At 40.3% G+C, this 14174-nt stretch overlaps 1 protein-coding gene across 1 annotated transcript in view; it reads right to left on the reverse strand.

Moving 5' to 3' along the window:
- Positions 1 to 14174, reverse strand: part of DNER (delta/notch like EGF repeat containing) — a 277948-nt gene that overhangs the window by 99841 nt on the left and 163933 nt on the right. Inside the window, exon 5 of the mRNA XM_065411069.1 lies at positions 2850 to 2995. Within this exon, the coding sequence (XP_065267141.1) occupies positions 2850 to 2995 (146 nt within the window). The remainder of the gene's footprint in view (positions 1 to 2849; positions 2996 to 14174) is intronic.

Raw genomic sequence — 14174 nt, forward strand, 5'->3', positions numbered from 1 at the left:
GGGTATTGAATGGGGTTTTGAAGTTGAGGGTTGACAGACCCTATTTGGTAGCACTGAACCAATTTTGTTTCTTTTTTATTTTTTGTAAAATGGTACAGGTCAAAGATCTATATAAATAGGTTCATTACAAATTATAATGCACACATCTTCATGAATGAAACACAGAATACACCAACAGGTCATCACTTCTTCCAAAATAGTCAGATACAACAGTCAATGTAGATCTTTAGGTCTATGTAATATAACATAACATATTAACAGATGGAGAAAAGAGAGAGAAGATGGGAAAATAAACAGGGAGAAAGAGGAAAGGGAGAAGTATACTGCCTTCCTCCTTTTTTAGTGAACATTCTAGTTCATATGCTTTATCTTCCACATGATTTTTGGTTGAACTACTCTTATAAAGTTTCAATTTTGTACCTGTGCTTTAGGAGTGTTAATAAATGCATTTAAAAATCCAAACAAATAAAATTATCCATACTAAATTAAATAATTCTTCTTACTAAATAAAGAATGGGCACATATTCACATTATGATGTCCCATACTAAGTTTTTAATGTATTATTATGTAAGAAGCTTATGTGATTTAGAAAGCTGTGGTTCTGAAAGAAAATTTTAAAATTTAGAAGGAAATAAATTAAAAAATTAAACTAGTTTATGAAATAGGACACATGTGTACTTGAATGAACAACATTGATAGACAACCACTACAGTAAGACTCTAAACTGGAAAGTAGCATTTATTTCTAAAATGGTCTTGTAGTAATTTTGTGTATAATATCTCAAGTATTTTAAAAACATTATTTTTCAGGTCTGAAGAAGCTGTTCCATTCTTCCAGATGTTAATACTGTCATGGATATATGTATTTTAGCATTTCAATTATTATCATTGCAGTTCAAACTACAATTTTCTGTCAATGTAATGTGCTTTTGTTTAGAGTTTAAATTAGTAAATGGTAGCAGCTGAGCTATTATTTAATTCCCCAAACGTGCCAACTTTTCTGTGCACAGAAGGCTAACAGATGTTAATATTTGCTCAACAGCCACCACTACTTTTATCTCCCAAGTGAATATTAAATATTCACAGTTAATCTAGGTTTTTACTGTGCTCTAAAATGTTTGTTGTTAAAAAACGAATATATACACAAGACATTTTCCATATAGACTAATGGAGAATATGTGGCCTAATTCAAAGAAACACAGACTAGACTGGTAAAAATGACACCCAGACAACAGAATTTAGCAGAAGGTTTTATAATTCTTTCCTTTGCATGTTATTTTGTCTAGAGGAACTATCAGACCACAAAGTGATCAATGAAATTCCTATGATCTCTACTATAGTCCTTCAATACAATATTGTTAAAGGGAAAGAGAAGTGAAGTCAACAGTAATCAGATACAGTAAGGAAAAACAATATAACATAAAAACGTCAGAATAGCCATAGTGGGTCAGACCAATGGTCTATCTAGCTCAGTATCCTGTGTCTTCCGACAGTGGCCAATGCCAGATGCTTCAGAGGGAATGAACAGAACAGGGCAATTAACTAGTGATCCATCCCCAGTCATCCAGTCCCAGTATGTCGCAGTCAGAGGCTTAGGGACACCCAGAGCATCGAATTGCATCCCTGACAATCTTGGCTAACAACCAGTGATGGACCTATCCTCCATGAACTTATCTAATTCTTTTTTGAGTCCAGTTATAGTTTTGGCCTTCACAACATCCCTTGGCAACGAGTTCCACAGGTTGACTGTGCATTGTGTGAAGAAATACTATTATGTTTTTTTTAAACATGCTGCCTATTTGTTTGTTTGGGTGATCCCTGGTTCCTGTGTTATGTGATGGGGTAAATAACAATTCCTTATTCACTTTCTCCACACCAGTCATGATTTTATAGACCTCTATCATATCCCTCTTCAGTGTCTCTTTTCCAAGCTGAACAGTCCCAGTCTTTTTAATTTCCCCTCATATGAAAGCTGTTCCATAACCCAAATAATTTTTGTTACCCTTCACGTATGTTTTCCAATTCTAGTGTATCTTTTTGATTTTCAGCATTACTCAAACAGCTCTGCCTTGTTTCTACCCAAGCTGATTTATATGAATCGGTGGCACCATTTTTAAATTTCTGAATAAGTCATTACATAGACTAACATACATGGTGAGAACGGTGTAAGATTACATAAAACCTTAAAAACAACAGAGCTGCGTGGGCTGCACAAACCGGATTGTACAGGTCTGCAGGTTCACGTGAAGATTTGGGTTCACCACTTATTGCAACTCAGCTCTCTTCAGTGCAGCCTCTGCTTTCCCTCCCCTTTCTACTCTCAAGCCAGGCTATAGTCCTCAGGGGAAGCTGTGTACCCAATACAACTGATCTTTTACCTAAATATTTAAGAAATTGCCAATATAACACTATGGAGATCATTCATGTGAACATATATCAATTAATGCTTTTGTTTCAAAAGGGGGGGTGTTTATATTTTGAGATCACTAGTGAAGAAAAGTATTCCTTGATGGTGAAAGTTAAGTTGGTTTTGTTGTGATGAAATATAAATTACTCTATACTTGATACAAATATTTTTTTGTTATCTGGGCAGTGTTTGATTCTTCACATCTTTAATTAATTATTTCTTTGCTTTTCAGATCTTCAGTTTTGTAAATGATGTGACAGACAAGTACACTGTTATTACTTAGTAACCTTTACCAGCTTTTGAAACATATAGACATGCATGCATGCACGCACGCACACACAGTGGAATTAGTATCGAAATACTAGTCTAAACGTATGACCTATGTCCTACCCCATTTAATGTCTACTCTTTAAATAAGGTTTTTGATAATGTTTCACCTTACCTCAGATGGTTTTGTGATACATTTTCCTTTTCCCAAACACTGAAAGTCATCTGAGTGGCTTCCCACAGGCATGCAGGTGCTGACTTTTACTACCACAGTTAAGCGTAAAGCCACAATGCATTTAGTAACTGAATCATTCACAAAACCTGAAAAGAAACAGAGATTAAAGGTTTTTAATTTAAAATAAAAAATTCTAATGAATGGTTTTATTATTAGTAAAGTAAAAAAATATTGAATACAAAGAAACTATGGTTCAAATTTCACCCTCATTCACTTCGCATGAAACCCCACTGAAAGCTTACGTGGGATTTAAGTTAGGGTGGAATTTGTCCATGTTACTGATCAAGTTGACAGACAAATGGAAGACATTCCAGAGTCAAGATGCATCATTAGAGTGTCATTCAGCACTCCTTCCTCTGGCAAAACTCCCATTTCACCTCAAAGAATGAACGAATAATTTGCTTAACATGGCCTTAAGTAAAAAGTACTTAACCTGCCCCTTAAAGTTGATCTTCAATTTGCCTTGTTTCCGATAAAACTATATTTTAGTTTAAGTACCATAAAATATATAACAGACAACTACAATAGCTTAGGAGAGTAGACGAAATAAAAGCCTAGTTTTCCTTGATTTTGTCTCAGTTTTTAATGGTAACATGAAAGCAAAGCCAACAAAGTAAACAAATTAGGTTAAAAATTAACTTAAATAATCAATCTGTAGCATGGAAAATTTAGTTTGAACAGAGTTAATAAGCACATCATTGAAACAACACAACATAAATTACAATGAATCACTAACAACTCAAATGTTTCCTAGTAGCATTTTAGATCAAAGTTGAGCAGCTTTACCCTCTACTTGAAGGCATTACTCTGTTTCAATGTAACATGAGAACTTTTGAACACCACATCCAATCAATTCCAAAACTTCGGGGACTGTTCTAGGCATCACTGGACTGAACCCTATTGATTTTGCTCAAAATCAAAAAAACTGGAAGGGAGAAATGGGAGACCCAAGTTGTCCCCACCATCTGGTCAGCAGGACGAGCACCCTCAAGTATTCTGTAATTTTCTACAGATCAAATAGTTGATGGCAGTCATTAACACCTTTCATAATAACAATGCCTCCATATCAGCTCTATCCACCCTCCCAATACAGTTCAAAATACTGACACCCTGAAAGAGAAAGAAAAAATGGAAGACGACAATTGGGAAAGTGAAGGTATGAGAGGAATGGAGGCACACAGAATCCCTGGCAGAGGGCAGAATGGGTTTGTATAGAGCCCTTGGTATGGGGGGGATGGAATGAATGGGGAGTTTCATGGTTAGAGTGCAAGCTGTGCTTTTGGCCCCTTTTAAGTGCACCCCTCAGGTGACAGGCTCTAGCTTCCTACACCTCACTCTGGGTAGAACAACACAGTCCTACCCTCAGACTGGATCTCTGGCTTGCAGCCCTCCTATTTACCAATCATGTTAATCTGAAAGGCCAAACTGGTTTTGGCACCTGTACACTCATTTCCTCCAGGAGACTATGACAGAATAAGTTTGCAGTGATGGAGAAACAGCTTTTTCAGAACAAAGTAGTATTTATTTGCCAAAGGGTGCACCACATGCATAGCAAATGGGTTAAAACAACAGAGTCCTACAGGGACCTTAACTTCTCTATAAATATCTCAGGTAGGTCCAGCATATTGCAGACTACCCTTCTGAGTCTGAGAGTTAGTTTTCATCCCCACAGACCCTCTTTCCATGTCTCAATCAGCCTGGGTGTCAGCCTCAGTCTGCTGACAACCTTTCCTCCCCTTTCTGCAGGAGCAAATCTTTAACTGAGCAGTGTCTTCTGGTCTCAGCCTGGAGAAAACAGCTGTATAATCTTGCTGGCACCAGGCAGGCAGCCTCTTTACAGCAAGTAACCTGCCTATTGTGTTTGAGTGTTTGCTGGGATGCTCCTTATCTAGGTCATAATTTTGTCTTTCCTGCTTGATTTCTCCAACACCTCCTTTTGATCTCACCCCATAGTAAGTAACCTATCACAAACAAACAGAGAGGAATGCACAATAGTCATAAATACAATACAGCTATCTCCTATTTTGTTACAGGGTGGAGGGGGAAAATGAGGCACACAAAGGCCCCGGCATGAGGGGTCCCTGAAATAGACGACGGCACACAGGCAGCTTGTGGAATGGAGGTATAAAGAAGCCCCAGGTCTGTGAAATGATCTCAACCTATAGAAGCAACAAACTGTGCAATCTTCTGGTTCTAATTTTTCAGCCAAAACATACTGTTCCATATACATTTCTATCCTTTTAACACAATTCTCCTTCTGCTGCATATTAAAAACCTAGTTGTGTATCTATAAGGCATTGTTACAAAATAAATTGATTTGACAATACCAGAGCCATTTTGTGCACTCAGCCACCATTAACTGGAAGCGAGAATACCACATTGTTAGAAATAACTTGAGCTTTGTATAAGCACAGGAAATAGCTGCAGCTGCAGTTTTGCTGATAAGGATGGAAAATAAAATTGGAAGAATCATGAGAATGGGCGAAAGTGTGGATAGCTGACCTTGGATTTGTGTGTTCCTGATTATGAGTTTTTGCTGATGTTATGACTAGGAGTTGCTTGCTGATGTTAGGAAAACTATTAGTTTGCAAGGGGTTACTATGAGTTATTAGCTTTGTTTTGAGCAACCTATAAAAAGATCAGTCAGTGTGTGTAATTTGGGGTACGTCTATACTTACTTCCTGGTCCGGATGTAAGCGATCGATCTTCTGGGATCGATCCCGGAAGTGCTTGCCGTCGACACCGGTACTCCAGCTCAGCGAGAGGAGTACGCGGCATCGACGGGGGAGCCTGCCTGCAGCGTCTGGACCCGCGGTAAGTTCGGACTAAGGTACTTCGAATTCAGCTACGTTATTAACATAGCTGAATTTGCGTACCTTAGTCCGAAGTGGGGGGTTAGTGTGGACCAGGCCTTGGAGAAGTTTGAAGAGGTTTTCTATGAGCTAGGAGGCTGACATCCAACTCCCTAGTTGCTAGGAGGAAGGCTGGTCCCCACAAACCTACTGCTGACCACTCAACACCATCTCAAACTTTGGGTAACTATATCTGGGTTGTTCTGGACTATTGCTATTTTAGATGTGTGCTTTAGATGCCCTGGGTCCAAACATTTGGATACATGAGGGAGCATCCACACAACCACACTGGACGCTGCTACGTAAAGAGCTCTGAGCTTGTATGTCAAGTGCATGTGCAGGAGAGGGTGAAAGATTTTTGGGTGAAAGCACTCTAATTTGTACTGATCCTTTATCAGACGGAGGAGCTGTAGACCCCATCAACTTATTTCCTGACACTGCCTGGAGATAGGAACATATAAATTAGCATAGTTTCAGGTTGAGAAAACTCTGGGCAATGGCATATATTGGTACTATTTAAAACAAGCTATAACACAGGAATGGAAATGGCAGCATGACTGTTTTTAGGTGGAAAGGCTTTGCTGATCGAGGGATATTTGAAAACCTCTTTCAGCATTCACTCCATCATCAATCTACAAACCTGGTAAAAACACTTTGAAAAGTTTCCGAAGTGTTTGGCAGAAGATCTGAAGTGCACTTTCACAGGTAAATACATTTATAAGACCCTTTTGGAACAAGTTTATTTTCCTCCATTTCTTCAGGTGAACCCTCCCAACTTGCAGGAGACACAACTGGGGGACCCTCAATGGAGAAAAGACAGGGGATGCCCCCTTAATATGTCACAGGGGCAATGGGTCTGCTGCTGCTGCTGCTGCTTCCATTCAGTAAGGAAGAAGGGACAGGACAATTTGCAGGCTACTGTCTCTCTCTTTGCAGAAGACAACTGCAGGTAAAGGGGAGGGCACCTGAACGGATGGAGGAGAAATGTGCTAGGAGAGAAAGGGAGCCTCTACAGATTCTAGAAGTTTAGCTGAACTGCCATATTTTGAGGCTTGGAGAATTAAGATATAAATATGAATATCATCTAAAATTTATCTGGATTTGCATAGGAAACACCCTCCCCTTGCCCCAAGGAAATCCTTTAGTCTCTTCTTTTCAGAATTAACCTAGGATGTTTTTTTAAAATGCTGGTATTTCTGCATTGTTAATACATGAATACTAATACTGTCTATATGGATCCCTCTCCTGAACATGCACTTGACATATGTGACATTGCACTCTATATGATTTTATGAAAATATGCTAATTATAGAATATCAGGGTTGGAAGGGACCTCAGGAGGTCATCTAGTCCAACCCCCTACTCAAAGCAGGACCAATCCCCAGACAGATTTTTGCCCCAGATCCCTAAATGGCCCCCTCAAGGATTGAACTCACAACCCTGGGTTTAGCAGGCCAATGCTCAAATCACTGAGCTATCCCTCCCCACAATGAGTGTGAATATAATGTAACTGGAATATGCTTCATGCAAAAAGTCTCTTGTAAAATATCATTACAAAGCTTATAATCTACTGAGTGTGGTCATCCTATTTGTATAAAGGTATCATTCTTGTATCTGAATCTAGAAATATGAAATATAACTCTGAGGTCCTATTGTAATTATGCAAAGTGTGGGACATTAATGGTGGTCTGGAATCTTGATGGCTCCCATCAACTAGGACAACTGGTTGTAAATGGCTCTGTTTACTTGCAAGCCTTCCTGTGAGTCAGGCCAGGAAGAATGAAGGCTCGGGGTCTCACAGGACATGTGACCATGTCACCTGGTACTGGAATCCATCTTAAACCTGGTGCTTTTCCATTTATAACAGGGATCTCAAACTCAAATCACCACGAGGGCCACATGAGGACTAGTACATTGGCCTGAGGGCCGCATCACTGACACCTTTTCATATAAAGGTACAAAAGCCTCCCCCCCCCCGCCCAACCCCACTCCACCCCTTCCATGAGGCCCCGCTCCTGCCCTGCCTCTTCCCACCCCTTCCCCACCCGCATTCCAACCCCTTCCCCAAAGTCCCCATCCTAACTCCACCCCCTCCCTGCCACTATTCCAACCCCTTCCCCAAATCCCCACCCCTGCCCCGCCTCCTCCCCTCCCTCCTGGAAAGCGTTAAGCGCCGCCAAACAGCTGTAACTCTATGGGCCGCAAGGGAAAGGATTGGGCCCAGACTAGGAAGGAGTCCAGTCTGTGAAAGAAGTTTATTGGAACATCTCTGTGGGTGAGATTTCATCTGTATTCAGTTTCCTACTGTATTAGGCTTAGACTTGTGTGTTTTATTTTATTTTGCTTGGTAACTTACTTTGTTCTGTCTGTTATTACTTGGAACCACTTAAATCCTACTTTTTATATTTAATAAAATCACTTTTGCTTATAAATTAACCCAGAGTAATTAATTAATTCCTGGGGGAGCAAACAGCTATACATATCTCTCTGTCTGTTATAGAGGGTGGACAATTTATGAGTTTACTCTGTATAAGCTTTATACAGAGTAAAACGGATTTATTTGTGGTTTGGATACCATTGGGAGCTGGGTGTCTGGATGCTAGAGTCAGGACCACTTCTTAAGCTGTTTCCACTTAAGTCTGCAGCTTTTGGGGGAAGTGATTCAGATCTGGGTCTGTGTTTGCAGCAGGCTAGCTCAACAAGACAGGGTTCTGAAGTCCCAAGCTGGCAGGGAAAACAGGCTCAGGGGTAGTCTCAGCACATCAGGTGGCAGTCCCAAGGGGGTCTCTGTGACCCAACCCATCACAACATACATGCTCAGAGCTCTTTATATAGCAGCATCCAATGGGGCTGTGTGGATCTTCCCTCATGGATCCTAATGTTTGGACCCAGGGCATCTAAGAAGGCGCAGCACCCACTATAACTCAGTTCATTTCAGTGGCAGAGGCAGTGAGTTAGAAGGCTTTTTTGTGTCTCTCTTTTCAGTGCCTCAGTTTTTATTAGTTAGTGGTTTTGTCTTTTTAAAAACACAAAGGGTAGAAATCCTTACATTGTGAAGCGTAAGCCAGGCTCTAACTAATGGGGTTAGAAAGACTTCTCCCCTACGAGCGGTTTAATTCTATAACTGTCTATTAAATTTTGTTCATCTACTTTTTTAAACCTTCCTCTGAAGCACTGGGTACTGGACACTATCAGAGACAGACATGGACTAAATCAAACCAGTGGAAGGTGGCAACAAACTTGTCCATTCAGGCTACACATTATCTGTCCCATACTTTTGGCAAAACACAAAATGACACTGAGTCTTTAAAGCTAAATTTTTGACTGGATGTCCACCTGGCCTCTGCTGGAAAGTGCAGTAAGTGCTTCTATGGGCTACCACACTCCTGCCGACACTGCTGTCCACCCCGGACAGCATAAGGTATGTTGGTATAAATTGGCATAAGTTATGTTGCTCAGTGGGTCGCTAATTCACACCCGAGTGATACAACGTATATCAATGTAAGCTGTTGTGTAGCCATAGCCTAAAAAGCACAATGTTACCACCATCAATTAATCTAAACACAAACATAATAAATTCTAATAAAACTAAATTTTGATCCAAATTCGTCTGAGTTTCTAAAAGCAGCTTTACACATCATGGAAATTTTTGAAAAACCTACTTATTTAAGTTTTGTTTGTTTCTCTTTCCTTACCCTTAATTACACTAATATAGGCATGGAAATGAGATTTTTTTTTTTTTACAGCTCACTTTCTCCTGATGTTATTCCCCATCTGAAGTCATAAATTTATTTGTGACATCAAAATTAGTTGCTTGGAATGTGACTGATATGCATCCAATGAGGGGTTAAGATTTCTGGAGGGAATAAACAGCAAGACCCTAAGGAAATATTCTATTTTTATGCAACTTAAACTTTTATGCATTAACAAGAATGACCAAAAAGAGAAGCAGAATGTACATGAAATAGAAAGATTTTCAATGACACATTACCCTCCTCTCGCACCCTAAGATTTCATTCTTATGTAGCTATTCCCTAATGCAGTTATTCCCAAAGAGATAATGATGTTTACATGGTAAACAGGGATGTAATTCAGACTACTATTCTTACCCTTCACAAAAGAATTTAGGGAATACAACTGCATTTTTCTTAGCGTTTCATAATGTTTTTTCCAAGAATTTTTTCTATGTGGTAAATTCTGCCTCTCTTCCAAAGGTCCCTGCCTGATGTGGAACCTGTACAAATCAATTGCATAGGATGAGCGAGATCTTGGGAACTCACACAGGGGACATGTAAACCTTAAAAGACCAGTTCTCTGGGAAACTCCTGCATGAAGATGATGAGCACCATTGTGAGTGTACCAACAGATCCACTGGACATTCTCTCTGCCTAGGGGAGGCATAGGTACCATGGAAGCTACTCTAGCTCTAAGCTTAGTTCAAGGGATGTGGATCAGCTCTGTTGCTAAGCTACAGCTTGAGGCAGTGAAGGATACCTTTCCTTTAGCCCCAAAGGAACTCCTCAGTTCACAGCCTAGCTGCTTGTGCTACGTACTGGAGACTGAGTGCTTTATTTGATCAGAAGAAAATTTAGGACAATATAAAAGTTATAATGAGTACAGTACTCAATAAAACAGGGATCGTGTTGCTTGGATGCTGAAAGAAAGCTATTTCCAGAGCGTTTATTAAGCACTCCTTAGCTTCTAGGTATGTTAGTAATTCTATGAGTGCTGTAGAAAATATTAATGGAGACTTTTCCATTTCATTTTACAATTTTACTGTATAATGGGGATAATTAGTTAGTGTTTCTAATTTGTAATGATCTATATCTTAATTTCCATGTTGCAAACCGGAGGGTGAGGGGAAAGAGCACAGAAAATGTCTTCTTGTCCAACATAAATTTAATCCACTTGGATTTAACCATAATCAATTAGCCAATATTCCAATAGTCTCGATGAAAAATTTACTAGAGATATCTCTGATGTCTGGTTTGACTAGTAAAGTGGTATGCTGCTGACCTTTTCTGAAAACTGCCAAACTGTTCTGGACCTAATCGACATCATATATTACCCATCAGTATAAAGGTGCAGCCAAAACTCACTTCCTCTTACAATAGAATTTGATAGTCCTCGATAGAGAGACAGTTATGTAATTATATATGCATGTTTGGAAGTATCTAGAGTTTATTTGCTTGTCTGAAACAGATTGTTACACACTCTTCAGGACAGTTCCCTAAAGGAATTTAAAATCAGCCTCCTTTGTACTTTGAGTCTCGTTACTATTTTGGCAACAAAAGCCCTTGGCAAACTGCTGAAGAAATCATTTCTCTCACTGGAGTGCCACATTTTTTCTTATAATTCCTAATTATCACACCTAATTTCCAAAGATTATGAAGATAAAACAAGACTATTTATTTTCTCCTTTCAGTATTTATATTTAGGTATACAAGATTCATAGATTTTAAAGCCAGAGAGGACCACTGTGAGAATCTAGTCTGATCTCCTGTATAACATAAATGAATTACTTTCTGCTTCACATCCAATAGCTCTGATTGAACAAGAGCATATCTAAGCTCTACTTTAATTTCCAGGTAGGAGGATAATTTCAGACATGTTTACAGCTCCCTTGATCTCGAGCCTCGAGAAAAATAATATAGCTGCTTATAATGATACGTAATTTTGTTCAATTTAACTTCGCAGTCTTTCCAAGGCCCAGTTAAAATGTAATGATGTCAAAGTAATTTCAGGGAAAGAAGTCAGGGCTGAACTATTTACACCGGTGTATGAACAATTTGAAAACCTTATAAATCAGAATCTGAAATGGAAGAACTCTGCATCTATTTTAAAGGAAAGAATCTTTCAAGCTTATACATAATCAGTTGATAATGAAAACATATCTGTAGGATTTCACTGGTACCATACATGGTAAGATATACTAGATCTCATTCCCATCGTTGCTGTTTTGCATCCTTCAGCCTAGGAGCACAAAGCACATACCTTAACCCTTCTATTTCTCTCACTTCAAGAAAGTCTAGGAACAAAAAAGTAGGAAAGTCAAAACTCAACAATCCTCCTCCAGACCAGTTTGGCACATAGCTTGGGTCTTGCAACTAATTTTGTTATGTAGATCAGAAACTCTGAACCACACCACTATAACCAGTACAGCTAGTCCTTCCTTCTTCCATAAATCAGTGCAGTCAGAGGGTGCCACTATATATACTTGCCCTCTGGAGATTCTGCCCCTGTGTATAAACTACCATAGAGGGCTACTCTGGCTACATCACCTGGAAGCCACAAAGCACAAAATGACTATCTTCCGTTGTTTTCATAACGTTGATAACAGATCATAATCTCTACTATGACAAAGGCAAGGGAGTACTTTGGGTCTGAGGAACAGTGCAAGGCTTTACTTGCTGTTGTCTGGCACAAGTTAGGTATCCAAGCTGTTTTGAATTTAGCAAACCAATCAGAAAGTGTGTCAGTGAGTCTCTTATTACCTTGTGGATAGCAGCATCCAGTGAAGTGGGAGAAAAAATGACTACACAATACCATCAGGTGAAGAACTCAAACACAGTCTCTGGCAACTGACAGACAATTACTTTCCCATTTCAAGATGCTGGATGTGGGATCTCACAGCCACAGCATAGGTGACTTTTGAGAAGAGCTACAGAATCTGAACTGGACCAGCCAATGAAGGAGAGAAGATGATGTTACCAAAGCTGTCTGGCAACAGTACAGGAAGGTGGCTGACTAAGGTAATGTGCAAGGTCACTATTACTGTGCATTACTGGGAGCGTAGCTGGTTGTATGGATGGGGCTGGGTTCAGAAGGGTAACAGACATGGCTCTTGGTGCATGCACGCTGCTTTGGCTATTGTGCTTGGTGAGTGCAGAAATGCGCTCTCACTATTTCCGTGCTACAGTGCATCCAACACAGAAATACATTTTTCTCCAGCCATGCCTGTTCATACAGTGCTGGAGCAAAATTAGTAATTTTAAGATTGAAATACAATTACCCTCAATCTCCTCCACTAAAGCACTAAATTACAAAGCTCAAAACTGAGATTCTGTTCTGCGTCATGCACCAGGGTCTTGTTCACCATTTGTTTCTCTGGTGAACCTACACATGATGCTTGGGCCCTCCAAGTGTATCTGATATTGTCAATTATCATGATCCTGAACATCGCAACAGTTACATCGGCATACAGCCACCATACTCAGTACATCGTTTGTGCTTGTGTATACTTGGCTCCTAGTGTCGGCGGTGTGTATACTCACCAGAAGTGCTTGTATTGATTCAGAGTGCAGTGCATCATGGGTAGGCATCAGTGCACTCTCTTATGGGAAGCTTTGGAAGTGCATGAAGGCCAAAAAAAGTTAAGCAGGAGTTATTGGGAGCATGGAGTCAACTTCCCAGTTTGCAACTGTCTCCATCCCATCATGTTATCTGTTTCCCATAATTTTTGCATCTTTTTTCAAAATCCCACAAACCCACGCAGCCCTCTTCAATGTCTGCCATCTCTGACAAAAGCATGGAACCTGCACAGTTCTATACTTTTATCATGAACATTGTAAGCACAGGGTGCATGATCCTGGAGTATTTGCACAGCTGCAAAAAGAACCAAATGAGTGAAGAACACAATTCCCCGAAGGACAGATTGCTGTGGGACATAGCAAGAACCAATTCAAGGTTGCTGGTGGCGTTCACGGAGCAGCTGCAGATATGGAGTGCTGCTTCTGGACCCAAGAAACAAGCACTGACTGATGGGATTGGATCATAATGCAGGTTTGGGATGATGAGCAGTGACTGCAGAACTTTCAGATGCACAAGTCCACATTCTTGGATCCATGTGCCAAGCTCACCCCAGCCCTCCAGTGCAGGGACACCAAAATGAGAGCGGCACTGACAGTGGAGAAGCAAATGGAGATTGCACTGTGGAAATTTGCAATGACAGATTGCTACCGGTGAGTTGGGAATCAATTTGTAGTCAGGAATTCCACTGTGGGGGCTGTAGTCATGCAAGACCATTAATCGCCTCCTGCTTTGCAGGACTGTGACGCTGGGTAATATGCAGGATATATCCTGAACTGTGGTAGAACAATAGATGGCATGCATGTCCCTATTTCAGCATCAGACCACTTTGCCGCTGAGTACATCAATAGAAAGGGCTACTTTTCTATGGTTATGCAAGCACTGGTGGATCACCAGGGATGCTTCGCCGACATTAATGTGGGCTGGTCAGGGAAGGTGCATGATACTCGCATCTTTAAGATCACAGGACTGTTCAGAAAGCTACAATCAGGGACTTTCTTTCCTGACCAGCAGATTACCATTGGCAATGCTGAAATGCCAATAGTGATCCTGGGGGATCCAGCCTACCCCTTGCTCCCCTGGCTCACGAAGCCACATGCTGGTC

This window comes from Emys orbicularis, chromosome 9, assembly GCF_028017835.1.
Source record: "Emys orbicularis isolate rEmyOrb1 chromosome 9, rEmyOrb1.hap1, whole genome shotgun sequence".
Classification (NCBI taxonomy): Eukaryota; Metazoa; Chordata; order Testudines; family Emydidae; genus Emys; species Emys orbicularis.